Source organism: Mus musculus, chromosome 6 (genome assembly GCF_000001635.26).
Source record: "Mus musculus strain C57BL/6J chromosome 6, GRCm38.p6 C57BL/6J".
NCBI lineage: Eukaryota > Metazoa > Chordata > Mammalia > Rodentia > Muridae > Mus > Mus musculus.
Genome location: NC_000072.6, coordinates 39029110 through 39055398, shown reverse-complemented (window position 1 = coordinate 39055398; position 26289 = coordinate 39029110). Strand labels below are relative to the sequence as shown.

The 26289-nt window shown below is 47.8% G+C and overlaps 1 protein-coding gene and 1 long non-coding RNA gene across 11 annotated transcripts in view; one reads left to right on the top strand and one right to left on the bottom strand.

Annotated features, from left to right (window-relative positions):
* The window catches only part of Tbxas1 (thromboxane A synthase 1, platelet), a 220432-nt gene that overhangs the window by 29192 nt on the left and 164951 nt on the right, over window positions 1-26289 (bottom strand). Inside the window, exon 10 of one of the 10 annotated variants that reach the window (XM_006505881.3) lies at window positions 17520-17653. The exons of the other annotated variants lie outside the window; for them this stretch is intronic. Coding sequence (XP_006505944.1) covers window positions 17606-17653 — 48 coding nt within the window. The 3' untranslated portion in view covers window positions 17520-17605. Of the gene's footprint in view, window positions 1-17519; window positions 17654-26289 lie in introns of those variants that run through there. 10 annotated transcript variants of the gene reach the window in all.
* Window positions 574-11233, top strand: Gm46989. The gene is made up of 3 exons (XR_003956280.1): window positions 574-1042; window positions 1931-2004; window positions 10044-11233. It is a non-coding gene; the product is annotated as a predicted gene, 46989 (long non-coding RNA).

Here is a 26289-nt window from a genome sequence, read left to right as displayed (position 1 = left end):
GCACCAGTCCCAGCTCTGGGTCTTGCTCCGGGAACCCTCTTTTGGCTTTCTTGTTTCTGTTGACTGGGCTGTTCTAATGTGGGAAACCCCCAAAGGGATGACTATGAGAACAAGTCACCCCTCAGTCACTCGTGTCAGGAGATCCTCAGCTCATGGGTTTATTTCAGTGATGGATTCTTTCAGAAATAAACCTTCTTCCCTAATAATGTTGTCTGCCTCACAAGGCTCCATTTAGCTTCCCATGGGACCCCTTCAGGTCTGTGCACTTCCTTGTCTATGGCTGAGTGCCGGCTGTCTCTGCTCTGCACCCAGCACTGTGGAGAGTATGAGTAGAGATGGCCCATGCACAGTCCCTGGGGCCAAGGGCATAGGGACATGTTAGTGGATGGCTGGAAGGGAGAGCCCCGTGGCTTTCATGGGGACCCCGTGAAGGTCAGGATCCGCCTTGGGTGGGGGTGGGGGGACATTGGGAAGCCTTTCCTCAGAGAGCAGGAGCCTGATGCTGAAGCAATTTTCCAAATGCATTTGTGTTCTCTCACACAGAAACAATAAAAGCAGTTAAACAAGGTTTTGGAACAACGCTGAACCGGGTTCCATTGCCGCTGCATGTTTATTGCCGTTTTATTGGCACACGCTCTTCTGTGGTTTCTGCCTCACTTCAGCCTGGTCCCAGCCCAGAGATGGTGGTGGAGGCCCGTGTTAATGAGGGCAATTTGTTTTGGCTGGGGATCTTAGAGTCTTGTGTTTCTTTTGTCTCAATGCCTGCTGCTCTGGTTCTGGGCCTCGTGCACACATGGACGCCTGGCTCTGCACCCTACAGTCTCAGTGCATCTGACCCCACCCAGGGGCAAGGCTGCCCAAAGGGACTTAGTCAGAGTGGCTGAGAGGGTGGCTCTAGCTATCAGAGGTGGCATTCCAAGTCACGTCAGGGAGGACCCTGGGGAGGGCCAACCTGCTGTAGATTTTTCTCCCTCTGGATCATTGGACCAGGCAGCCACAAGCTGAAGTCAAGTGCATGGCCGTATACACAGACACTGGGAAGGTAGGGTGGTAAAGAGAGTAGGGAAGGGAGAGCGTGTATGTGCGTGTGCGTGTGTGTGTTAGAGGTGAGAGGGCCAGGAGGCCATCAGCAATCCTGAGGGGTGGGCCCAGCTGAGTTAGAGCCCTCTAGGGACCAAGATAGGAGGTCTTAGGTGTCAGAACATGTAGGATGAATTTTGGGAGAACACGGTCGTGAATTACTGACAGGCTGCATGTCTGTGGGAACGGTTGCTGCATGGGTGAGCTGAGATGAACAGCTCTAAGTCTGGGCTGCTGAGTTGGGTAATGAAGGAGGAGTGTCAGGTAGGGACAAGCATACCTCGTACCCCGGGCACACAAGCTGGGAGACCTTACGGGCGTTTGCAGGATCACCGTTCGGAACCTTGGTCCTGAACAAGGGGTAGGGTGATGTGCTAAAATGAGGATAGAGTTGGGATGGAGAGATGCCAAACCTGAGGGTGGAGTGCGAACAGAGCCAGTGACACCATTTATGAGAAAGGGGAGTTCTAGATCCTCAGAGTTCTGTGGGTGACTGTCACCTGTGCCATGTAGTTTATAGATGAGGGACGGAGGCCAGGGGATTTATGAGTAAGATCCATAGGAGAGGACAGATGGTAGCATCTGGCAAAAGGGGTTTGTGGCATGGAGTGAATAAAAACTGAACTTTGACAAACGAAAGGCACAGGAGAGAAGAGGCCAGGGAACAGTCCATGGCAGATGCCTCATGAGATGGGGTGTCAGCCAGGCAGGCAGAGTCCCTCTTAGGACTGGGGTCTTAGGAGTCAGGGAGGGTAAAGATGGGGAGGAGAGGCCAGGACTATGATTTGAATGTGGAGCTCTGGCCAAGAGGAGGAAAGATGCTGTGCGGACTCTGCTTCCTCGGCTGCAGAAGCCACTGCAAAGACCATGTGGGACCTCTCCCTTTGGACCTGGCACAATGCATGAGACAGACTGCTTTGACTGGTGAGTGCTGGTCCCAGTTAGCACGGGGCTGGGAGGTCTTCTGGAAGGGACCAGAATCCTGCAGCCCTAGATTAACAGTGTGGTTAGCTACATAGAGCTGGTTTTCTTAGCCTTGAGCGTCAGCCCTCCCTGAGTGTGGTGGAGTCCTCTGGCATCGAGCTCATGTGAGTGGTAGTTACCCACCTTGTTGTCTTCACAGTCTAATTTGTGGTGGTTGGGGAGTGCTCTGGCCCCATTTGTTTATCCTCTGTCACCTCAGCTAGCACAGCTTCTTTTCAAAAATCTCCCCAGGACCAACAGGATCACCCTTGAGAAGTTTAGCCAGACATGTGAATCTATTTGGAAAGTAGTGAAAATATCACACTAAGTACTGTCTTTATTTCTGCTAAGGACCTGCAGGGTGAGAAGAAGTGGCCCCAAATGAAGGCAGGAGAGGGACATTAGTGGCCTCTTCTAAAGGTTCCCCCGTTCACTCTGTGTGCCCTCTCGCTCTGCTTATAGGTCACCAAGCATGACTAACTGGTCCTACTTTGGTTGGCACATGGCCCTAGAGCAGATGGCTGAGCAAACTCAATTCTCCTTGCCAGCCAGACAAGCAGGGACAGCCACCAAGGGCCGTCTGCATACAAGGGGTGTCTGCATACAAGGGGTGTCTGCATACAAGGAGGACACCCCTGTGTCTACCAGACAGGGAGCCATAGAGCCCACTCTGCCCTGTGGCCTGCACCCGGGGTTGGCAAGTTCAGGAGCTGGCATCTAGAGTTCTCTAGAATGCCCCGTGAATCACTCAAGTGCCACAAGCATTTTAGGAGTCGATACACCTGCGCCAAGGCTCAGAGAGAGCTTCAGAGGCTGAGACAAGCAGAGGTGTGTCCTGTCTGTGCAAGGTAGAGAGGTTGGATGTACAGCAGACAAGGACCTGCTTTCTGGGGCTCAGAATGCAGGGACGGGAGCAAGGTCACAGCCCGACGGTGATGCAAACCCTGTGGAGTACCAGGAAGCACCGTGACTCTGTGAGCTGGGGCCCAGAGGCCATGGGTGTGATGTGGAAGGGCTGCTGGCATCTGGCCTGACTGCAGGCGGGAGCTGCCCTTGTCTGATGCTGCAGGAAGGGAGGGGCTGAAGGTAACCCGAGTTTCCATTGCTTCAAGAAAAAGCTAGGGCCTAGATCTTTATAGAATTATGATTCCTTAAATCTAACAATTAGCATATATTTAAAAGCTAAAACAATACCTCTCTCGATGCACCTGGTGCATAGGCTGCCTGCGCTGGCCTTTGTCTTCCATATGCAGCTATGACTGGACTCTGAGGGCTAGGCAGCCCTGGGCATATGACTTGATATCTGCCTACTTTGGGCTCAGTCCCTAGGATGCTGTGGTGTTTCCTCACATAGCTAAGAAAATAATGTTCTTTCCCCAAACTTAGACTTGGCAGGTGGGTGGATTTCTGGTTTGAGAGTTGAATCTTAAAAAATAAAGAGCACCCCTGATAGGAGAGTGGCATTTCTTCTCAGGCACATTGCTACTCTTTGGAGCCTGGGAGGTTCTCATGGCCCTGAGTCGTCTAGGTCAAGGCAAGGGTGACCTGGCTCTCATTTTCAGGATGCCCAGATGACTTTGTGTCCCAAAAGTAGTTTTTGTTTGTTTGTTTGTTTGTTTGTCACACAGAACAAAGACACAACTGCCTGGAACTAATTACTTTGTATACCTGGAGTTGCCTTTTTCTCTGATGAGTAGTCTCAACAGAAAGGATTCCACCCCATCAGGTGTGTGTTTTATAATTGCATGGCTGCCTTAGGCTCAGAGGCCCCAAATGTAAGAATGAAACTGGAAGTGCGTTGAATGGCATGGTATCAGGGACAGGCCTTCAGTCTTGGTGGGCAGTGTGGAAATGAGACTTCTTCCCAGGGTGCCACCGAGTGCTGAGCTCTGGTGGACAGAAAGGGACAGCTAGCTTCATCTTGTGTTGTTTGCCTTCCTTGAGCCTACCTGGAGTGACCAGGGGAGTTTGTGGCTAAGCCTCACATACCTGTTTTGTGAGGCACTGAGGGTGCAGGGAGCCAAAGGCAGCAAGCTCTCCAGAGTGAGTCCAGGGTGTAGCCAAGGATGAGAAACCCTTTGAGAGATGGGGCCCATCCCGTTAGATCCAAGCTGCCAAGCTCAAGATGGTAGTTTCTAGAACATTCGACCAAGACTACTCCTTACAGATTGCTGGGGAAATTCTTCCAGGGTTTCCTGCCGTCAACTTCAAATTCCACCCTGGGAACTAGTACTGAATACTAGAAGCATACACAGAGTTTAAATTTGCTTCACCATTCGCCAGCTGGGCGGCCTGAGCCGACTCTGACAGCTGCAGTTTCTCACCTAGTGCAAGAGAGAAGTGCTGGCCTTGCTTGCTGCACGGAGCTGTGTCAGCACAAACCTCCATTCAAGGATGGCTCAGAAGACAGTGTCTGCATAAGGAAGCTCAGTGGACACTCCCTATTTCTGTTCTGCCTCCCCCTGTCCCACTGGAGGCCCCCTCATCTCAGGCAACCTTTGTAGATGGACCTGACCCAATCTTGTTTGCTCTCTTTCTGAAGAGGCTCACCGAATGCTCACTGCACATCTCCCACTGTACGTGGAGGAGGCTTCTATGAGGTGACCTTGGGAACAGGCTCCTAGAAAGTAGGCCAACTGGTGTCTCTAGTGAGGACCCCTTAATTGCCCTGCACACAGGGAAAGGTAAAGTTGGAGAGGGTAGCATGGTTTTGGGTGATGAATGGTCCATCAGGATACCCATGATGCACCAGACACTGTATTGGGCATCGAGGATTGCTGGCACAGGTGCCTCCTGGAACAGAGCTTCCAGCCTGTGGACGATGGTTTGTACCCCATTAGCAAATGTAAAGGTAAAGGACAAGATGTTTAAAGAGAGGATTTGAGGGAGACATAAGAGAAATTATCATGAATTAGAAGAATAGCCAAAAGACTTAACTCAGGGAGAAAATAAAGGGAAGTGCCATTTCTACTCATAAACGTATAGGGCTTCTCGTGACACAGGGTCACAGTGATGGCTATAAATTTAGATACATTCAATGGTGACTTGATAATGGGTCAGTGATGGAGCCACCCCGACCTTCTGGAAAGGAATATCATAAAAGCAACCTTCATCTCTGCATCACACCTTCGCATATGGGGTCTGCTGCATGTTCTGCACCCAGAGGGATACAGTCACAGGGACACGATGGGCAGTAGACATGAGGCCTCCCTATTTGGGCAGAGATTAGCAATGCCAGAAAGGTACAGGCTGCCCCTCTTTAGAGGAGTTTAGCTAAGAGTGGAAGGTTATTGGCCACAGGCTGCCCATCCCCCCATCCCCAGATAGAGGGGAGTTTCTTATTTCTGGTATAGTAGGCAGGAATGGACAGAGCAATCTCTTGTAGAGACTGAGGGTTCTGGAACCTCGGTGGCTGGTATCCACCCATGCTTTCTGATTTGAGCATTGTTTTGTTGGCCTCTGGAAGAAAACAGTGTCCTGGGAAAATAGGATGTCAGAGGTGAATTTAACAGCAGAGTAGGAAAAGTTGCCAGCAAAAAGAAAGTGGCAGGGGAGGGTGGGTGTTCTCTCTCTGTGTGTGTGTGTGTGTGCGCGCTCGCGCGTGTGTATAGTACCAGAAGTTCAATGACAGAGCAGCAGGGGATGCATGTAAGGGACATGTGCCTGAGGTTTTTAGACGGTTTGAGGTAGGAATAACATAATGTGACAGGAGAGAGATCAGAAGTCTGGGCGGCAGGCGGCAGGCTCTGTGCTCAGCGCTTCCCATGCTAGCCAATTTCCTCAGGCTTGCAGCTTAAAGAGCAAATGACATTACTGTCCCCTTTATCAGGTGAGGACATAGGCTCTAGGAGGATCTGTATTGTTCCCAGTATGGGGTAGTCTGGCTGGGTAAGGAGCCTTTCAGTAGGGAGTTAAGACTCAGAGCTTGGCACCGCAGGCTGGGTGAAGGCAACACTGGTGACAGGCTGGGGGACTCAGAGGATGCAGGCTGAGTGTCCATGTCAGCTTGCTGGGTGCAGGTTGCTGGCTATGCTCTGCTGCCCCATGGGGTTTCCTGGCAACTCACGAAGCAAATGCCAGGGCCAAGAGGGACAGGGTGGAAAGTGTTTCCGACGGAATGGAAAGAGAGTGCCAACTTGCCTCTCCCCATATACTGGTCACTGAGCTAATAAAAACATCTGAAGGATCACTGGGTTTGGATCCTGTGGGCGAGATGGCCATTACTGCTGAGGCATGGGAAAATGCTCAGGAAACAAGGATTTCCTTGGGACTCGACTGTCACAACCGAAAAGAAAACACACACGGAATGGAGAGCCCATGAAGAGATTCCAGGACATTCCCAAGGAGAAGGTAAGATTTAAGAGGATTCTGGGTAGGGATAGAAAGAAAATATATAGCCCATGTGGGCATCTCTTAGCTTGCTGGCTTTTCCTGTCAGTTGATTTCTTTGCAAGACTCAGCTCAGCCTAAGATTTGGAGGAGGCGAAATTGTAGATTTGCATCACAGCCTTAAGGAAAGCACCTGGAACCTCCGAGGCTCTATATTCTGGACTCTAAAGGGGCTCATGGCAACTGCGTAGGACACTGTGAGCCTGTAACACCACGCAGTAGTTACTCACTGCATTTGCCTCATGCCATCGACAGTGACAGTCCTAGCAGGGGCACAGGGGAGACTCACTGTCAAGCTCTGCTGAGGCATGGAGACAGTGAGACAGGATTATCAGGAAGACGCTGAAGACAGAATGGCCAGAACCAGGATAAATGAGATTTAACGCTGTTGAAGTTAAGTAGAAGCCACAGCTATGAGGCGATCAGCTCAGAAATATGCAGTTTGGAGATCTGAGGAGATGACATTTGAGATGACATGATAAGCCGGTCTTGTCCCAGTAATATAGAGATGCAGGATGCAGCAGAAGGTCCCTGAGTGTGCATTACAACTCAAAGACCAGGCTAGGAAGAGGAGGGAGTGAGACTCACAACCCAGGCTCAGGAGTAGGGATCTTTGAATTCAGTTTAAGGGGTGAAGACCAACATTTAGAACGCTGTAGTAGCCAGGCGTGATGCTTGTAATCCTGTCACAAGGGGATGACAGTGGAGCAGAGTCAGGAGGATTGCTCAAATTTAAGGTCATCCTGATCTTACATAGTTAATCCTAGAACAGCCAGGAATACATAGATATATTCTATCCCAAACAAAACAAAATACAGCTGAACCACAGCATAAAAATACAAAACCTAAATAAATGAATAAATAAGTGAATAAATGCAGGACACACACACATACACACATATACATATGCATATACACATCACATATACACATACATACATACACAATATACACATATGCGGACATATACACACGTACACACACATACATACACAATTACACATATACACACACACATCCACATAAACATACATACATGCACACACACAGCAACCAAAATACCACCCCACCATCACCACCACTGCAGGTTATGCCCTCATTTTTATATCCTGGTGTTCTCAGGTATGCTCACATATGTTACTTGCCTCAGTTTCCCCTTTTGCACTGGGACACCTGTATAGTCTGATTCATTTAACTCTGTTAGTGTTCCTCAGAGGACCAGCCTCCCTCACAGCAGAAAGGCACAAGTTCCCTGCAGCGGGCATTATCCCTGGCGATAATCCCCCTGCTCCCGGAGCAAAGACCCTGGGGCTGAGCTGTCTCTGCAGTCTTCCCCAGTTTAGAGTAGAAACAGAAGCACCCAGTTAACTGTAAATATCAGAATAAAACACATACATTTTTAAAGTATATCTCAAATGCTGAGTGAGATACACTAAAAAAATTAGTCGTTGCTCATCTGGGATTCAAATTGAAGCAGATACCTGTGTTTTATTTGGCAGCTTTAAGTAATAAACAGAGCAAACAGAGGGAAATTTAGAAGATTAAGACTTTAAAATGCCTCCAACTAAAAAACTTTGCGCTTTAATATGATCATAAATTAACAGCTGTATTGCATTATGCAAATTTATGTTAAGTTATTCACTCTCTGTCATCACACCCCAGTAAAGATTGTATATATGACATTTAGAGGAAAATGACATCTCCTGATAAGGGTTTTGCTCTGCATTTTGAGGCAGCTGACTACCTATGCCTGATCACTGGAGCCTGGCCTCCTTGTGTAAGTGACTCAGGAAGTTCTTTCTGTCCAGGACCCTGGAGAACGGTCCCAGGAGTGGTGGTTTCTATGGCTGTTGGGAGATGTATACCCCTGCCCAAGAATGGCGCCTCCTGGCCTGATCACCTGTGCTCAAGGAACTCACCAGGAGGCGGGGCTCTATCTGAAAAATCTGTCATTCTGTCTCTTGGGGCAGTCATACACAAGGAGAAAGACATCTCTAGTCTGATGTCCCACCAGTTGGCTAATTTAATGTTCAAGCAGACATAGGTGTCTGTCATTAGCTATCCTTAGACAGGAGCACTTGATTGGCTCATTTAGAGACCTTACCTTCCTGAATGATAAATAAATAAATAAATAAATAAATAAACCCACTATATTTCTTTCCTTTTTCTTCCTTTCCATTTATTTACTTATATTTGCTTGCTTATTTATTTATTTATTTATTTCCTGAGACAAATACCCTTTTCAGATAGCCCAGGCTGGATTTGAATTAGCTCTGTAGCTGAGGACTTTCAATTATAAAGCCTTTATTTCCTGGGTACCCTGCTTATATGTGTGTACCTACCCTTGGGTGACTGCTTCTTAAGGTTGTGGCACAGCTGATGGAGGAGGTGCCCATTTCTGTTCTGGAAGGAAGGGTCAAGCCTTGCAAGGGGCACATGACCTTTGTTAACCTGGTACCAAGTAAAACTTAGAAGCCAGGAAGCCAGATGGCTTTCAGGAGATCTCAGAATGCCAGGGCTGTCTTGGAAAGTGGCTGTTGGCAGAAATAAGCAACAGGGAAGAAGGCAGGTAAGAGGGCCTAGAATGATCTGGAACTGAAAGTGGTGATGTTGAAGAGGCAGTACCAGGCTTCTCGTGGGTGCTGAAGCATGCCATCCTACAGACCCAGGCCATCACTGTTCTAAACACTTATGGACTCAGGAGGGCAACAAGGGCTCCACTGGCCTTCTTAGAGAGGACACTGGTTCTTCAAGCTACACAGATAAGTGAGCATGGGCCTTGGGCCAGGAAGCTGCAACACAGTGTGATTCTGGGACATCTCCTAATGCCCTTTCCTTATTTCCTTATTTACAAAGCAAAGGTAGGTAGCTCAGTAGTCAAGTGTCTGCCTTACCATATATGAAGTCCTGAATTTAATTCCCAGTAAAGCATGCATGCATGCGTGCAAACAAGTGTGCGTGATGACTTATGGTTTTTTTTTTTTTGCTTTAATCATCATCTGCTGAGCACTCAGGTCTTGATATGATGAGGCCCACAAGCCTAGAGAATAGTTTAGCATCCTGAGACACTGCTTGGGGTGGGCATCTCTCTCCTAACAGTGCATCTCGTAATCTGTCAGACTGGGTGTGCACCTCCCTTCGTACAACGGACATAAGTTCCTCTTCCCCTTGACAAGGATCAAACGAAACCTTCTCCTTTATGAACAGTTTCTACTGGAACGCATACCAGAATGTGTCTGTGTATAGAAGGCAGCGGGCCTCGTATGTTTTACACTGCCATTGAGTGCATGCATGTGTAGTCCAGCAAACTGTATCCTCTGAGTGAACATGAAGGGAGACTTCCCTACTTACCACCTACAGCTCTACATAGTTAAGCACACATATGATTCAAACCATCACGGGAAGGGACATACTCAATGAGCAAAGATTTCCCAGATTCATCCTTCTATTAAACCCTATGGGGGGAAAGTCTCAAACAGTAAGAAGGTCCTTTGAGTTCCCTCATGGTGTGGTCGGCTGTCACTCCTGACAGTGTGTGTCTTCCTGATCTGCTCCAGTGTTACTTTGCAATCTCTTTGTGTGTGCACCTTTATTTTAATTCTTTGATTAAGATGTCAAGAACCCGGCAACACCTGGCCCAGACCCTGACCGTTGGAACTCACGACAGACCCTGCACTGGTAGAGGGACAGTCATGCCTGCCCCGGGCGGAACAAGCTGAAGAGACTTCTACCCATGAGAAGGTGTGCGGGGGAGCTCCTGAGGTCGGAGCTCCTTGCCTTTCTGAGATGGTGAAAGCAGGTACGTTCCAGGGCGTGGAGTCTGTGGCTTTCTTGGTCTTGGGGCTGTGACAGCTGAAAAGCTAAGAGGGCCTAAGGCTTGAGCATGGACCAAGAGGAAGGTGGGGTTGCTGGAAATGCGCACTCAAGATGCCTCACCGGCAAGGACAGACTACACTCATGGGCCTCTTCTGGCAAGGCTGGCCCACATGCAAATGGATGATGGGATCTGAAGGAGGCTCGAATCAGCAAGGCCTTTGAAACTTGACGTAGGAGGTCAGGAGCAGGACAGGGGCAGGGGTAATATTCACAGTCCTTCCTTAGAACTTTGGAGAAAAGAGCAAGGTTGGAAAGGTCACAGACTACTGCAGAGAGGCCAGACCCAGACTTCCCAGAACTCCAGGTAGACACTACAGGCACTATTAAGTAGGCTTTAAGGAAACATTTGAGGGACAGGAAGAAAAATGCAGCCAGATATCTGACGGGCTTGGTGCATAAATCATCCCCAGGGAAGGGAACTGTCTGTCTGAAGCTGGGATGAATAGAGGAATTCTTGATAGAACAGATTTTACATAGGAAGAAAAAACTAATAATACATGGAAGTATCTATAGAGATTAATTTAAGAGATCCAAGGGCAGACAAGGAGAATGTAAATTTGCCAAATGTTAAATAAGAAGAATCCATTTCCCCTTAGTTTAGGCGTGTGTGTGTGTGTGTGTGTGTGTGTGTGTGTGTGTGTGTGTGTGTATGTGCATGAGTGTATGGGCACCAAGTGTGTAGATGGCCTTGGATGCATTGGACCCTTGAGGCAGACAGTTGTGAGCTACTTGACGTAGGTGTTGGGAACAGGGCTCCTAACAGCTGATCCATCTCTCCAGCCCCACTTTTCTTTCTTTTGTTGGGTATTGTTTTTTATCCAGTTTGATTAGTTTGTTAATTATTCTTAAACTAAATTTATTCTTTTACTGATAAAGACAAATGCATCTTAACTTATTGGCATTTCCTTATTGACAAGTAAAAAATGTTTTTTCTTTTTTAAAGATTTACTTATTTATTATATGTAAGTACACTGTAGCTGTCTTCAGACACTCCAGACAAGGGCATCCGATCTCATTACAAATGGTTGTGAGCCACCATGTGGTTGCTGGAATTTGAACTCAGGACCTTCGGAAGAGCAGTCAGTGCTCTTAACCACTGAGCCATCTCACCAGCCGCCCCCCACCCCTTTTTTTGGTTTGGTTGTTTTTGATACAAGATTTCTCTATGTAGCTCTGGCTTTCCTGGAACTCACTCTGTAGACCAGGCTGGCCTACAAAAATTCACAAAGATCCACCTACCTCTATCTCCTGAGTGCTGGGATTAAAGGTGTGTACTACCCACCACCTGGAAAAAATGTTTTGTTTTGTTTCTAATATTGTCCTTTGAGATTTGGTCGCAGCAGAAAGAGGACATCCTGGGCAGAGGAGGAATCAACTCTGCGAATTCTCCAACACCCTCTCATGAACTTGGCTGCCACTGAGGTAATAGAACATAAGTCATATGTGCACCTGACTGCATGTCCCTCTCTTTGGACATCTCCTCATCATCACAGACGTGGTGGCTATTTCCACGATGGCACCAGGGAAGCTAGGTGCTGTTTGATCTGGGTTCAGATTTAGCCTCTGTCTCTGACCTAGTTTAGTTACTTCATTCTCAGCTTTCATGTCATGTTAGTCTTTAAAATGAAATAAAAATGTAGTATTGGTTGTTAGAAGTACCTGGCCCCTGTGCTATGGAATGAGGGACAACTTCCATCAGTTGCTTCTAGGAGACTTCATTTTACCCAGGATTCCTGGCTACCAGGGTCGTTTTCTTTAGAGCAAGGTCAGATTCATTTAGCACATAAAAGTGATTATGAATAATTATAATGCCCCGTAAATGTTTACTGTTGCGCAGGAGGTAAGAACCATCATTAGCATCTTCCAGGTCTACAAATCTCTCCTTTGCAGTCGAGCTGGGGACTCATCAAATGAGATTTACAGCTAGAGATAAAGGGATGAGAGAGTGGGAGAGAGACCAAGAGGCCGCTCACCCCTCCACCCGACACCTTGTCAGCATTCTTAGCTAGGGTGGAGACCTATGGTGGGACAGAGCTTCATTTGTCTTGCTGATAAGAGGGAGAAATGGGCTTCACGGTCCTGGAGTTGGTCAAAGACTAGGTGACCACCTGGCCTTGGGTTTGGTGTGATTGGTGAGAGACTTTTGGAGAGTCATCTATCCACCCTCTCGGAGCAACCATCTCTAAGGCCTTGTGGGACTTGTAGCTGGCGAGATGAACTGGATGTGGCCATCACACAGTTTCAGAAAGCCTGCTACTTCCTAACAACCTGACCAGCAGCTTTTCTAAAATGCCATGAGAAGTGCCAGTTATCATTGGGTGTTTACAAAATCGTTCCTGTCATTGACAGTAGCTTCAGGGCAGATCTTAGATCTTTTGAAACAGACTCTCCATAGCACTTTGGCAACAGGTCTTTGCCTTACCTGCTGCATCTTAGATTCCCCCATGGAGCCCTTCAGAAGGCCAGAACTCAGTCTCGACCAACTAAGTCAGAAGAAGATTCCCAACCACTGCCATTTTTATAGCTCTTGAGGATAAAGGTCTTAAGCTGTCTGAAGTCAGATTATACCATGTTGAATGGCTGTGTACATAGGTGTGTTAGTTTCCTGTAAGAAATGACTTAAAGGAGGAAGGAGTTATTTTGGCTCATGGTTTGAGAGCTGTTGGCCCATGATCTGTGCTTCCTATCTGATATGGTAAGGTACAACATGGTGGCAGAGCTTGGTAGGGCATAGCAGAGGAAAGCAACATGATAGCCAGAAAGAACAGGAAGAGGGACTGTTCAAATGCCTGTTCTCAATGACACACTTCCTTCAAATAGGCTTCGCTCTTGACCATCATCTAGCAATACCACCAGATTATAGATCCATCAGCGGCTTCATGGTCCAGTCACCATTCAATAGCATTATCAACTGGGAAGAAAACCTTCAACACACAAACCTCTCGGGGACCACTTCACTGCCAAACCACGACAAACACCAGGTTTTGGTTTGCGCTAGTCAGAGAATCCAGAGACTTGGTAAGGTCTGGAGGTCCTGCATCCTTTTGGGTAGAAAGATGGGGAACACTCATAGTTCGGGACCTCTCTTCCGTTCCCAACAACCTTCCAGGCCTCTACACTGAGCTGAAAGAGTGCTCAATAGCAGTCAAATGCAGCCTGGCTTCTGACTGGTACCCAGGAGGGAGAATGGAGAGGGCTTCCTGCAGAACAATCATTGCAGTGCAATGGTGGGAGGAGGGTAGGTCCCAGGGGCTAGGGGGTCAATGTGGCTGCAAGTTAAGTATCTCTTGTACATGCTTAATGTGTTTAACAACAAACACAGTGAAATCCAACTTTAGGACTATGTTCCTGTGGGACAGATCTCAAAGAGAAGGTAGAGGAGAGCCAGAGAACTTTCTATAAAGAATGAGCCAATACCATCCACAAAAGAAAGAAATGGGGCTCACAAGATGGCTCAGCAGGTAAAGATACTCAATGAACACAGTGATGCCCCAACCCCAAGCCTATACCATATAAATGTAGGAGAGACAGACACTACAAAGATATAATTATTATTATTATAGGATGATCATGATAATGGATAACCGAGAAAGGCTTCAGGCAGAATATCTGCTGAAGTAGAAAGCAGTCCCAGGACTGAGGTCTCAGCTTCCACAATGTTCTTGTGGGTGTGGGTGAAACATGCAGGAACTTATGGTCAGAAGGGTGAAGCTGCCTATGTACTGTTCATTTCATACCATTACAAGCTACTCAAAAAGACAACCCAGGAACTCAGAGAGTGGGTCATGGTGATAGGAAAAGTCATACGAAACCTAGGACCTTGCCTGGTGCTGAGAACCAGGACAACAGGTCAGAGATGATGCTGGTGGCGTGGCTGAGGAAGGTCCAGGCTCCCTTGCTACAGATGAACACGGGCAGGGCTGCCCTTACCAACCGGACAACTGGCATTTCCACGGTTCCATGAAACTGAGGCACACACAGCTCCAAGCTCCACCCCAGAAGGCAGTCCTGAAAGTCCCTCTTTTCCAGTATGTCTAGAGCCACTATTGCCTACCCAGTCAACATGAACAGCAGACACTGTGTTGATAAGCATACTTGGTACAAGTCAGGAGATGGGAAAGCCAGTGGAAGCCAGGGTCCTTCCCAGTGTAACCCTGATCTGCAGATGCTGTCGGTCCTCTATGCCATGCCAAGTCATTTGAAAACCATATAATCAAATGCTGACCACTGTGCTACTAGGAAGGTATTTGGCTCCATAGTGTTAGCATCTACGCGACATTAAATAAAGGGTATGACCTTGAATCGAGTGGTGGGAGTTTATCCATTCAGTTGAGGGCAGGAGAGTGAACATTGCTGTTTCCTGGAGAAACGAGCCCGTCTCCAGACGGCAGCGTCAACTCCTTATGAGTTTCCGACTGCCAGCCTGCCCTACAGACTTTAGATTTGTCAGCCCCCACACTGCATGAGCCAACTCCTTAAAATAAACCTCGCTTTCTTCTTGGTTCTCTCTCTCTCTCTCTCTCTCTCTCTCTCTCTCTCTCTCTCTCTCTCTCTCTGTGTGTGTGTGTGTGTGTGTGTGTTCCCTGCCAATGCCATGGGCACTATGACAGCTCTGACTTTGTGAAGTTATTGTGAGGACCAGGGTAATGCTTGTTTGTAAAGGAAGGAGCTTGGGTCTTCCCTGAACACATTCAGTGCTGTTGTTAACTGATAGCAGAGAAAGCATCTGTTCCAATCCGTCAATAAAATCCAATCAATAAAAATAGGTAAGGAAACTGAGGCACAGAACAGGTGGTAGCCGCTAATGTGTATATTGCTGATCCTGTTAAAATATCACACTCGTGTTAACTCCATCTGTGCGACAATCCATGAGTTATAGAATATGCCTATCCCCATTTTACAGAGAGGAAAACCAAGGAACAGAAAGGTGTGTCTGTGATCCCTGCCACAGATCGGTGATGGTCATTCAGTGTCTTCCATGTGCGGTGGCAATGTGAGACCAGTACCTGGGACATGGGACATAAAAGGCACAATCTTTGCTCTTGTCTAGTTTGGTGAAAGGTGACAGGGGACCTGTGGTCCTCAACTCAACAACTCAAGCTTCTTCACCCTATTACCAGCCAGGAGTCCTAGAGAGATGCAATGCTGCCCCCATCCCTGTCCCATGCCTAGGGCACAAACCTGTGCCTGATGGGACAAAGGACCAGGATCCCAAGCTGTGCATTTTCAGGAAAAAAGTCGTTTGTTTGTCTGTTTGTTTTTTAAGAACCATGACTGTAGGGCGTCTCTTTCTGTTGTGTTTGGCTCAGTTTTTGGGTATTTTGAGATAGGTTCTCACTGTTTATTCCAGGGAAGCTGCAAATTCAAGATCCTCCAGCTCCAGGTGTGCACCCCGAGTCCTGGGCCAGCTCACCCCTTTGTCAGCCACTGGAGTTGAGTGACCCTGGCTTGCGGCTGAGAAGGTGAGGACTTTGTGTCTCCCTTCTGTTCTAACTGACTAATTACAGTGTGTAGGAGAGGAAGTCACGACAACTGGAGTCTGCGTGGCTCTCTACCCATTCTTGTTCATAGCCAGGGGGGAAACGTGTTCCCTTCTCATCTCTATAACAAGAATCCCTTGGCAGGGGGTCTGTGGTGTGCTTCCCCCACAGCTCCTGCCCCAGTTTGGTCCCAGCAGGAGGAGGCCAGTGGAGTTTAATTACATTCTTCCTATAGGGAACATTCAAGAAATGAGCCTTTGAAAAACAACTTTGTGCTACCAAAAGAAAGGGGGAGGGGGCGGCCCGGGGATCAAATTAAGCAAGTGAGGAACGCTCTCCTGTATTCTAGAGACCCAATCTAAATATTTAAAAGGAAAAGACAGATTTCTAAATGCTCAGCTTCAGAAAACCTTCCACACTGCCTTTCACTGGAGAGTCACGCATCCCCTCAGATCTGGAATATGCATAGGCCTGGACAGGCAGGCTCATCTCGTCAATGTTGTCACACATGCCATGTTCAGTTACCAAACATCTGAGACAGACAACACACAGCACAAAGCACCACACCGCTCACAGTCCTGGGGTGGAACAGACAGAAAGTCTGTAACACAAACACTTTGGAAAGGCCCCTCATTCTGTGGTGACTCCCCAGCTCCTGCTCTCTTGTGTCCAAGGTATTAGAGGGCTGGCCAGAGTCCCAGAGGAACCCCAAGCTGATGTTATAAATTCGCTAGATTTTAGGGGACACCCATATCTTAGAAGGAAGTCCCTTGTTCTGGAGCCATCGTGCCTGACCTTATAGCCTCTCATCATATACCTGGGTGTATTCTCCCATCATTCTCCTGGGTGTGTGGCTGCTCCAGATAACTCAGGTTCCCCTCCTTTTCTTGTTCTGAAGATTCTAGCCATCACCTGGTAGATCTGTGTGATGCCCCCACAAAAGCCCATCAGAGCACAGCTGTTTGATGGTAGGGACCACTGATGTGCTTATAAAAAGATAAAGAGACATAGGGGATATGTTCTTTGGGGGTGTGGTGAGATATTGGGGAAAGGGGTGCCTCGGTGGGCCCATGCCAAGACATCCCTTCGCCCTGAGGGACCAGCCACAGGACGGTATAGTATAAAATAGAGTTTATTCAGGGCATGGAGAAGGTTGTAGAGGCAGAGAAAGACACACACAGAGAGAGAGAGAGAGAGAGAGAGAGAGAGAGAGAGAGAGAGAGAGAGAGAGAGAGAGTAGAGAAGTAGAAGCTGGCTATGACCACATAGAGAGATGGGGGAAGGGAATAGGGAGAGAGGGGGAGCAAGAGGGAGCAAGGGAGCAAGAGGCAAGACAGCAAGGAGGAGGAGGAGGAGGAAGAGGAGGAGGAGGAAGAAGAGGAGGAGGAGGAGGTGAATAGCCCCTTTTATAGTGGGCCAGGCCTACCTGACTGTTGCCCGGTAACAGTGGGGAGGAGTTTAGACTGAATGCTAACAACCACCTTGTACACTCCAGCCTATGCTTACTCCTTCAGTGGTGACCCCTGTCTACCCCTTCCTCCCAGGAAGCAGTAACCCACTGGTTTTACCCAGGGCGCCACCCTGCTGACCACATCTCAGATCTGCCTCCAGCTGGAGAAGGAGGGCCCTGCACCCACACCCAGCAACTCTCAGCATCTGCATCTCATCGGCCAGGGATGAATCAGGTCCTTTTTTGGGACTGGCTGGGCAGGTGGGCCTGGCAGATGTGGCTTTCTCTTCCCGTGGGGCTGGCATCTTACCTGGGCTTGATTTTGGTGCTCCTGCCAGAGAAGTGCAGGTTAATAGCAGATACTATGTCAAGACAGAATGGTGGGAATCTTCGTCCCAGTGGTGGCATTCTGCGTCTAGAAGTGGGTTGACAGGAGGTCTTTTAAAGATCACAAGTTTTCAAATTCCCAGCAGACTGGGCTATTTGGAAACTTCTGTGTAAAACGGCATCTGTCCAAGGTGTCCAGGGAAGTCAAACGCAAAGTTATTTCAAAAGCTAGCCGTAAGGGACAAAGTCTATTCTTTAGTCGTGCACGGTAATTAAAAGAACCACTTGGTTCAAGTCTAACTCAAGGCCAAGTGGACCCTCAGAACACTGAGCTCTGCCTGCGGCTTTCCTCACTCGGGTTTATTTGAAACAATTCCTGCTTTTCTGGGTTGCTGTGAACTGAGTCTACATCTTATATGCTTAGCAAAGCCCAGATCCTCTAGAGTCCAAGATATTGAATATAAAACACTCTGAGTTGCCACGGGAAAGGCACACATCCAGGCTGACTAGTGATTTGCAGTCCTGGGAGGGCCATCTCTATACAGGCCACTTCTCTCTGTGCTCTGGAGGGTGGGGTAGGGAGAACTTGGAGCATTCATCACCAAAAATGGAAAGGGCCAAAGAGCCATGCTTGCTGAGGTGGGGCAGCTCAGGAAACTGCTTCTAAAATCCTTCCTGCCCTTCAGCCTGCCTGTCTTGCTTACCTCTCAGCTAAGGGCTGGGAGCTTTAGTGGTCAGTGAGCCTAGAGGTGAGGCGGAGGAGATCTGGTTCTCTCTGGATTCTGGGGAGCAGAGCTAGGGCAGGAAGGAAGGGGGAAAGGAAAGAGAGCAGATGATGCTGAGGGCATCGAAGGAGAAGGGAAAGGAGCTGCAGTGCCGAGGAAGAGACGGGCAGGGGAGGCACATAGTCAGGGTACAGATGTCTCCGTGAAGCTGGAGGAAGATCACAGTCTGGGTCAATTTTCTCAGGGGTCACTGTGGGGGTTGGCACTGGACATCTGTAGTGAATATGGAAGATTTTGGAGCCTTGGATATTAACAGGGAGAGGCTGTGGCCATTTACAGCCCAGATGGGCCCTGAGAGGTGCCATCTGCCCTTCTGTTTGTGAAAAAGCCATGGTATCTCTAGTACCTGGTCCAGGTTTACTGGCCACTCTGCTCTAGGGACTCACAAGTGGTCCACATAGGGGTATCTGTTGTTGGTTTTCCCTCCAGAAATTGTCTTGTTGGCAGCAGGGTCCACAGATCACAATTTCTGAGAGCTTCAGGCATACTGCCAGAGACGCCCCACTTCACGGGTGTGAGGATGCCCTGCCCAGCATTCATTGCTAGGGTGCTACATCCTTTGAGTTAGAAACTCCCAGAAAGACAGGAGACTAGGCAAGTTGAGGTTCACTTCTGAGTGACCCCTCATTGAGACTTCCTTTCCTCAAGGGACAAGAGAGAGAGAGAAGTTCCCTTTGTCGACAACACTTTGGGCAAGCAACCAAGATGCTGGGTACATCAATCAATTTCTAGGAGAGCTTCAAGGCCAGACAGAGCTCATAGCCTGAGGGGAACAGCCTAGTGGGTGCACGTTGCAGGTATCCAGTTTATACAAGCACACTGCATTGCTGCATCTCACTTACCATCTTTGTCTGCTTTGAATGTGACTTTAAATCAACCGGAAACATGCCCTCACTTCCCATCAGAGAACTACTTAAGGAGGCAAGAAGATTGTCGGATAAATTTAAGACTAACGGATTTCCAAGATGTGTTAGGATGGAATGAGTCCCAAAGCAGTCTATCTCCCATCCATAAAATGACTGGCATCATCACTGGAATAATCTAGAAATCATTAACATTTTATTCACAAAAGGCGAGGCACTGTAGAACTTTGAGGCCCTTGTTATCATTGGGAGTAAAGTGACTCTGTGCGCATCACAGCAGGAGTGGGATTTACAGTTGAAGGGCCTGGCTCTTACCATGTGAGCGGCTGACAGACAGCATCAGAATCTAGAGGCTTCTGGAAACTGTAAGGACCACAGATGCTCGGGTCCCACTCTGGATCAGTCCTACAGGAATCTGCACCTTGGCTCCATAGTTCCTGTGTATGTTAAATTGTATGTGTGCATGTGCGTGTGCGTGTGCGTGTGCGCGCGCGCGCGTGTGTGTGTGTGTGTGTGTGTGTGTGTGTGTGTAGAGGCCAGAAGTTGATATTTGTGCTGTACTCTATTGCTCTCTATTTCTTTCTTGTTTGGCCTGGAGCTTACCAGGTACTGGGAACTTAGACTCACTGAGATCTCTGCCTCCTAAGTGCTAGATTAAAGGTGTGCACCACCATGCCAGCTCTTGTTTTTTGAGACAAGGTCTCTTATTGAACCTAGAGCTAACTGACTGGGTAAGACTATCCAGCCAGCAGGTCCAGAGAATCTCATGTCTTTGCCTCCCCAATGCTAAAATTATAGATAACTACTACCCCACCTGCCTTTTTACATGAATCCTAGGAATTCAAACCCCGGTCCTCACGCTTCTGTGACAGATATTTTGCTAACTGAGCCATCTCAATATTTTTAGCCTTTGGCTGGTGCCGCAGCCTGGGCCTGCTTCCACCATGGTTCTTATTTTTATGCTTGGAAATCAGGGTGTTCTTACTTCTATGGAGTTGCTTTGCATTTAGATGCATTGTTGTGAGGCCTACAGGAGAGGGGGCAGTTCTGAAGAGCCATGGGGACCATTGGCTTGGTATGGAGCTGTCAGCGAGTATCCAAGCGCATCCAGAATTCTGTGAGACCCGGACAAGGGGAAGAACCCTGGCTGACTGGGAGCCTCATTCCCTGTTGCAGCTCCATCCTACTTCCTGTGTGACCCTGTATGTGATTCTGGCTGGAAGACTCTCCCCAATCCCCGACTCCCCATAGTGAGGACAAATTTATGATAGGTTATCCAAATAGTTCCCAACCCAATGTTCCCCCGTGACAAAAGGATGCATGTAGTTATGAAATAGCTGCTTATGGCGCAGGGCTATTTTATTTTTATAACCGTGGGGTACGTTTGGATCTTTGAGATCCTCTGGATACTCCAAGGAGCAAATCCCCAACCTTTCTGGACTGAAGCAGCATGAGCTAATCAGCTGAAGAAACCAGCACAGAGTGTTCTTTGATCCTTAGGAGAGGTAGGAAGAGGAAGATGTGTTTTAATTAGATCTTTATAATGTGACAAAGTAGCTGTTGGAGAGTTCTGGGGAGTTGATTGTCCTTCTAAGTCATGACTGTGTTCAAACTACCCTGAGCAGAGGCTGTATATCTATGTCGTCCAGTTTGTGATAAATTTATAACTAGGTTCTGCAGAGCAGATTTATATCAACAATTAAGCAGAAGGAAAATGGCTCATAAATTTTGGCTGGCACAGTCTGACACCAGAGAGGAGGCAGGAAAATGGCTTAGCCAGATCAAAAGTCAAGAATTTCAACAGGAAGTGCTAAAGCTATAGCAAAAACAGTGTGAAGGAAAGAATTGTATTTTTTTTCTCTTAATCCTTTAAAAATTAAATATTGGAGCATACAGTGACACAGCCTCATGTCAAAGGTCTGACTAGAAAGTTGTCTCCTTTTTGTAGTCTCCTAGGTAGACTACAGCCGATGCACCCACTCTTCCGTCTGACCAAGATGACGTGGGGGAAACATGAGGTCTCCAAAAGTCCCAGTGATTTGAGAAGGATAACACTGTGGTCCAAATATTCAGCTACCAGAATTTATGCCTTGGGTTTTGATCTCTCATTTTATATGTGAATGCCATTAGAAGGTAGAGCCTTTGACAATTAGGCTTAGACGGGATCATGGGGTATGACTGAATTTATGACAAAAGAAGCTCGAAGGTGGCTCAGCTGGGAAAGTACTCGCAGTGTGAAGATCTGAGTGTGGGCACTTGGCATTCCTATGAAAAGCTGGCGTCAAGGGCGTGTACGTGTCATCCCAGAGTGTGAAGGATGAGACAGGTGGTTCCCCAGCGCTCACTGGCCACAGTTTAGCTGAACTGACCTCTGAGGTCAATGAAAGACACCTGACAATGACTTTTGGTCTCTATAGCTGAGTGTGTGTGTGTGTCTATATGTATGCCTCTGTGTGTGTGTCTCTGTGTGTGCATGTGTGTATTTGTGTATGTGTGTCTATGTGTCTCTGTATGTGTGTGCCTCTGTGTGTGTGTGTATGTGTGTGTGCATATGTGTGCGTGTATACATTCACACAGACAAACATACATAAAGCCAAATGGAAAGGAGCAAAGATAAAGCTAGCAAGCTTGCTATCTCATCATATGACATCCTCTGACATGTCATGGAGTAACAAGAAAGCCCCTACTATCTGACCAGCAGACTCTGGTACCCGCATCTAGAAAGCTAGTGAAACGAACGAATGAATGAACGCCTGCCTGCTGCCTGCCTGCTTCCATCCCTGCCTGCCTCCATCCCTCCCTCCCTCACCCTCCCTCTTCCTTCCTCTCTCTCTCTCTCTGTAACTTGTCTATTTTCAAGTCTTCTGTTATAGTAGCAGACTAAGAGAGAGGACTCTAAGTGAAAGGAAGAGAGGTTGGACAAAAATCCCCAAGTCATTGGCAGAAATTATGTGTGGTCTAGAGAGACGCCTGGAGACACTGTCTGTCAGGCAGATTATAACTGTTATATTTATACTAGAATAGAAGCCCGCTCCCTGAGAGGCAGCCAAACCGAAGTCAAATGGGTCAGAGTAGACAGCAGGAGCTGGAGCATTGCTAGGCAGAAGGCAAGGGCTGAAAAAACATGTAGCAATTCCCCAACAATGGGGCATGCATTAAGTTGTTTTTGCTAAAAGTGAAACTTTGGAACTCTTGACTTTCATGGCCCATGTATCATTTCTTCTTCCTCTTCCTCTTCCTCTTCCTCTTCCTCTTCCTCTTCCTCTTCCTCTTCCTCTTCCTCCCCCCCCCTCCTCCTCCTCCTCCTCCTCCTCCTCCTCCTCCTCCTCCTCCTCCTCCTCCTCCTCCTCTTCTTCTTCTTCTTCTTCTTCTTCTTCTTCTTCTTCTTCTTCTTCTTCTTCTTCTTCTTCTTCTTCTTCTTTTGGTTTTTCAAGACAGGGTTTCTCTGTATAGCCCTGGCTGTCCTGGAACTCACTCCGTAGACCAGGTTGGCCTCAAACTCAGAAATCCACCTGCCTCTGCCTCCCAAGTGCTGGGATTAAAGGTGTGCACCACCATGCCCAGCTCCGTGTATCACTTCTTGATTGGTGAAGGTTACACTATGACAACCTGCTAGCCTGGGCTTCGCTGTCAGCAGTAGGAAGCATCAAGTATCCCCGTGGACGTCACAGGAAGCAGCCATATAGTTTATAAGAAACTCTTAGGAGCCAGGTGTCCTAGGTACTGCTGGACTCACAGTCCTGACTTCCTAAAGCTCATCTGAAAAAAGCTGCTTTCCTGAAGGGAATTTAGAAAATGGGAAATTTCAATTTGGGGGCCATTCACCCCACTTCCAGGAACAGGGTCTGAGGGATCTACCTTCCCACCCACTGAAAGTCTAAGAGAAAGGGGTGAGGTCCACTTTTTTTTTTAAGGCAGAGATGGACAAGTGACCCAGGCCCAAGACGAGCAGGACCCTGTGTTCTCATAAGTTGAGGGATCTATCCTTGAGAAAAGGTGAAATTCTTTTGTGTGAGAATTTCAGATTCTATTCTTCCCCATGCTGGACTTAACCCTGCTTTCTGCTGTTTCCATCTTCCTGACATGGAGGTCGTAGGTAACTGCTGGAGATGAAGCTCTGTGATAGAGGGACTTAATGCTAGCTCATTAACTCATCAGACTAGAGACCTTACCACCTCACAGTCCCTCCAGGCAGGAGTCCTATTGAAACTCTCAGGCAGGGGCTGGGAACTTGGCTCATTCTGTAAAGTGCCTGCTGTAGTAGCAATGGCCCTGACCTTGGGTCCCTGATACCTATGTGTATGCAAGGTGTATCAGCTTACTTCAGGGCTGTGAGGATGAAAGCCCAGGTCCCAGAACCCATGAAATGCTGAGTGGGAGTAACACCTGCCTATAATTGCCAAACTCAGACAGTGGAGATGGGGAACCCTCAGAGCAAGCTGGCAAGACAGACTCCCCATATAAAAACTCCGGGTCCAACCGAGAGACACTGCTTTAGTGAAGAAGATGGAGAGAAATGGAGAGAGACTCCAAACTCCAGCCTTAGTCCTTCACATGCATATAAACACATATATACACACGGCATGCACACACAACACGCACGTGAAGAAAAAACAAAAGAGGGTGTTTAAAGTATGAGTGGAGGAAGCACAAAACTGCTTCGTGCACCTCATTTAATTACACTGTTCAAAATCCAGTTAACATGGCTATTTTGAAGTGATGGGAAAGACGGGGTATGATAAGACTGCCCAGAGCTACTGAAGCTGAGAGGCAGAGAGAGCTGTTAGGCATGGAGCTGGAACTCTTACATCAAGGATTCCTGACAGAAGCCCACCTCTGGTGGTTGCTGTACCCTGGAGTCTACCTGGGTGAATTGTTGTTGCTCAGACTTATTTATTTTGTGGCTGTGGGGGGAGGGGTGGCACTGCTAGAGTATGGAAGTCAGGTGATAGTGTAAGAGCTCTTTTTCTCATTCTCCAACTGTTGTTGGAGGGGCTCAAGCTTGGCAGGAGATGCCCTTACCACCTGATCTTCCTTACCTGCCTATTGGGTAACATTTTCTATCACTGCCTGAAGCAGTCTCACGTGACACAGGGTGTTATTGTTATTGTTATTGCTTTTGCTTTTTGTCGTAGAGGAGGGTAGTAGTTCTCACTGCATTCCCAAAAGGAAATTACTGGAGGGGAGATGGTGTGGGAAGAAGGAACTAGAGCCAGGATCCAGACACTTGAATGACAGGTCTTCTAAGGAGGACTGCTCTGCAGAGCTCGGTCAGAACATCCTGGGCATAGGGAGAGTCTGCAGCCGTGGAAGCTGGCATGAACTGGCACTCAAGAGATATTTGTTGAATGGAAACCAGCAGGAAAGTTGTAACAAATCATACTTTACATGCAAATTTTCAGGAATATTTTCAGGGAAATACTTAATGTGTGAACAGCTAATCTGCATTTCCATGTCCTGACAGATGGCCCATATTAACAGAGTTCTGAGTCTGGTAAAAATAAATAAATAAATAAAAGGAGAAAGAGAAAAGGCAGAAAAAGAAAATCTACAAGTATTCATTGAGTGAGGACCATGCGCAGGACTGAACAAAGCAGTATGCTCCCCAGTTATCTCATGTATTGCTTAAGAAAGACAACCCAGACACGTTCCCACCTGTCAAAGACTACCCCAAAATCTGTCTAGAGGAAGAAAACAGCCCTCAGGCTGGCATGGGTGGAGTAGAGCATTCTTTCTTGGGAGATAGTTCTGGGTCCCAATAGTCTAATGCTGTATTCTCAAAATGAACCAGAGACCATCATCTTCAGAACCTCTGGGACTGTGGATCAAAAATCCAGCACCTCCTTCCCGGGAGCCTACATTGATAGAATTAGAATGTCTAGGGTCAGGACCTTGAGATCTGCCTTCCAGTCATCTCAGAGGGTTGAAAACTTTCACCTGGTACAATCAGTCCACATACCCATGGGTCTCCCCAGAACTTGGGGGCATTTAGCACAGCTCTATGGGGCTTTGGGGGAAGAAGGCCTGGTCCTAGGCTCAGAGGCTGAAAGAGGCCAGGGTTTGGTGAGTTGGCCCCATTGTCCTTGAGGTCAGGTTCAGTTCAGGCCATGGTAGAGGTGAGGGCGTAGCATCAGATTTTGTATGGGAACATTTCTATGCCCACAGCTTCATACCCAGATAGTTCAGGTTGTAGCTTCCGAGGCTGTCTAGATATTACAGCAGTTTAGAACTGATTGTGCATACCTTATATGGCCCTGGAGGGTTTCTTTTGGAAGGGATATTGCTTAATAGACTATTGGCCATTAACTCCCTCAGAGTGATGATAATGACCCCCACATCTTGGAGCATTTGCACCTTCCCCAAGCTCCTGTCCTATGTAGCACCTCACAAGGCACCCTTCAGATGCTTCTACAGCCTCCTCTTCATTTGCCTTGCCCTTTAGTTTGAGACTAAGTGTTGGCTTTCCCTCAGCCTTCCTCAGGAAGGCATCTCCCCCAGTTCTTAGCACACCTGATCTTGGGGCTGAAATCAATTTGCTTGGCATATTAGTGTCCCCATGCCCTGATAACAATAACTGGCCCATGGTTGGACGAGGGATCCTGGTCAGTGACCTCTGTGACCTTCAGTCATACATGTTCCTTGGTGGTGAGCAGTGAGGAAGCCGTGGTCTCAGGCACCCATGTCAGACTTCCTATAGTTTCCCAAGGACAGTATGGCTAAGCATGGGGCCAATAGGAGGAACCAGCCAAAAGCTAAGATCAGAGAAACTAAGGCATGATGGTACCTTTGAGGTGCCGCTAAATGTTTTTCTGAAGTCTCATTCACTCTCAAACTGAGCAGGACTTTGTATCCATACAAGTGCTTGTTTTGCTAAAATCAGTTTAACTCAGGGTTTAGTTATCGGGTGCTAAGTATGGTCTAAAAGACACACTGGGATGTACCCCATCATCTCTGACCCTCCTTTCTCCCCTACTCCTCAACTGGAACAAAATATTAAATAACTACCAATAAAGCAGACTGAGACAGGTGGTAGGGTTATCTGGATTCATGGCTTGTTGGGACTCCATGCTTGAAGA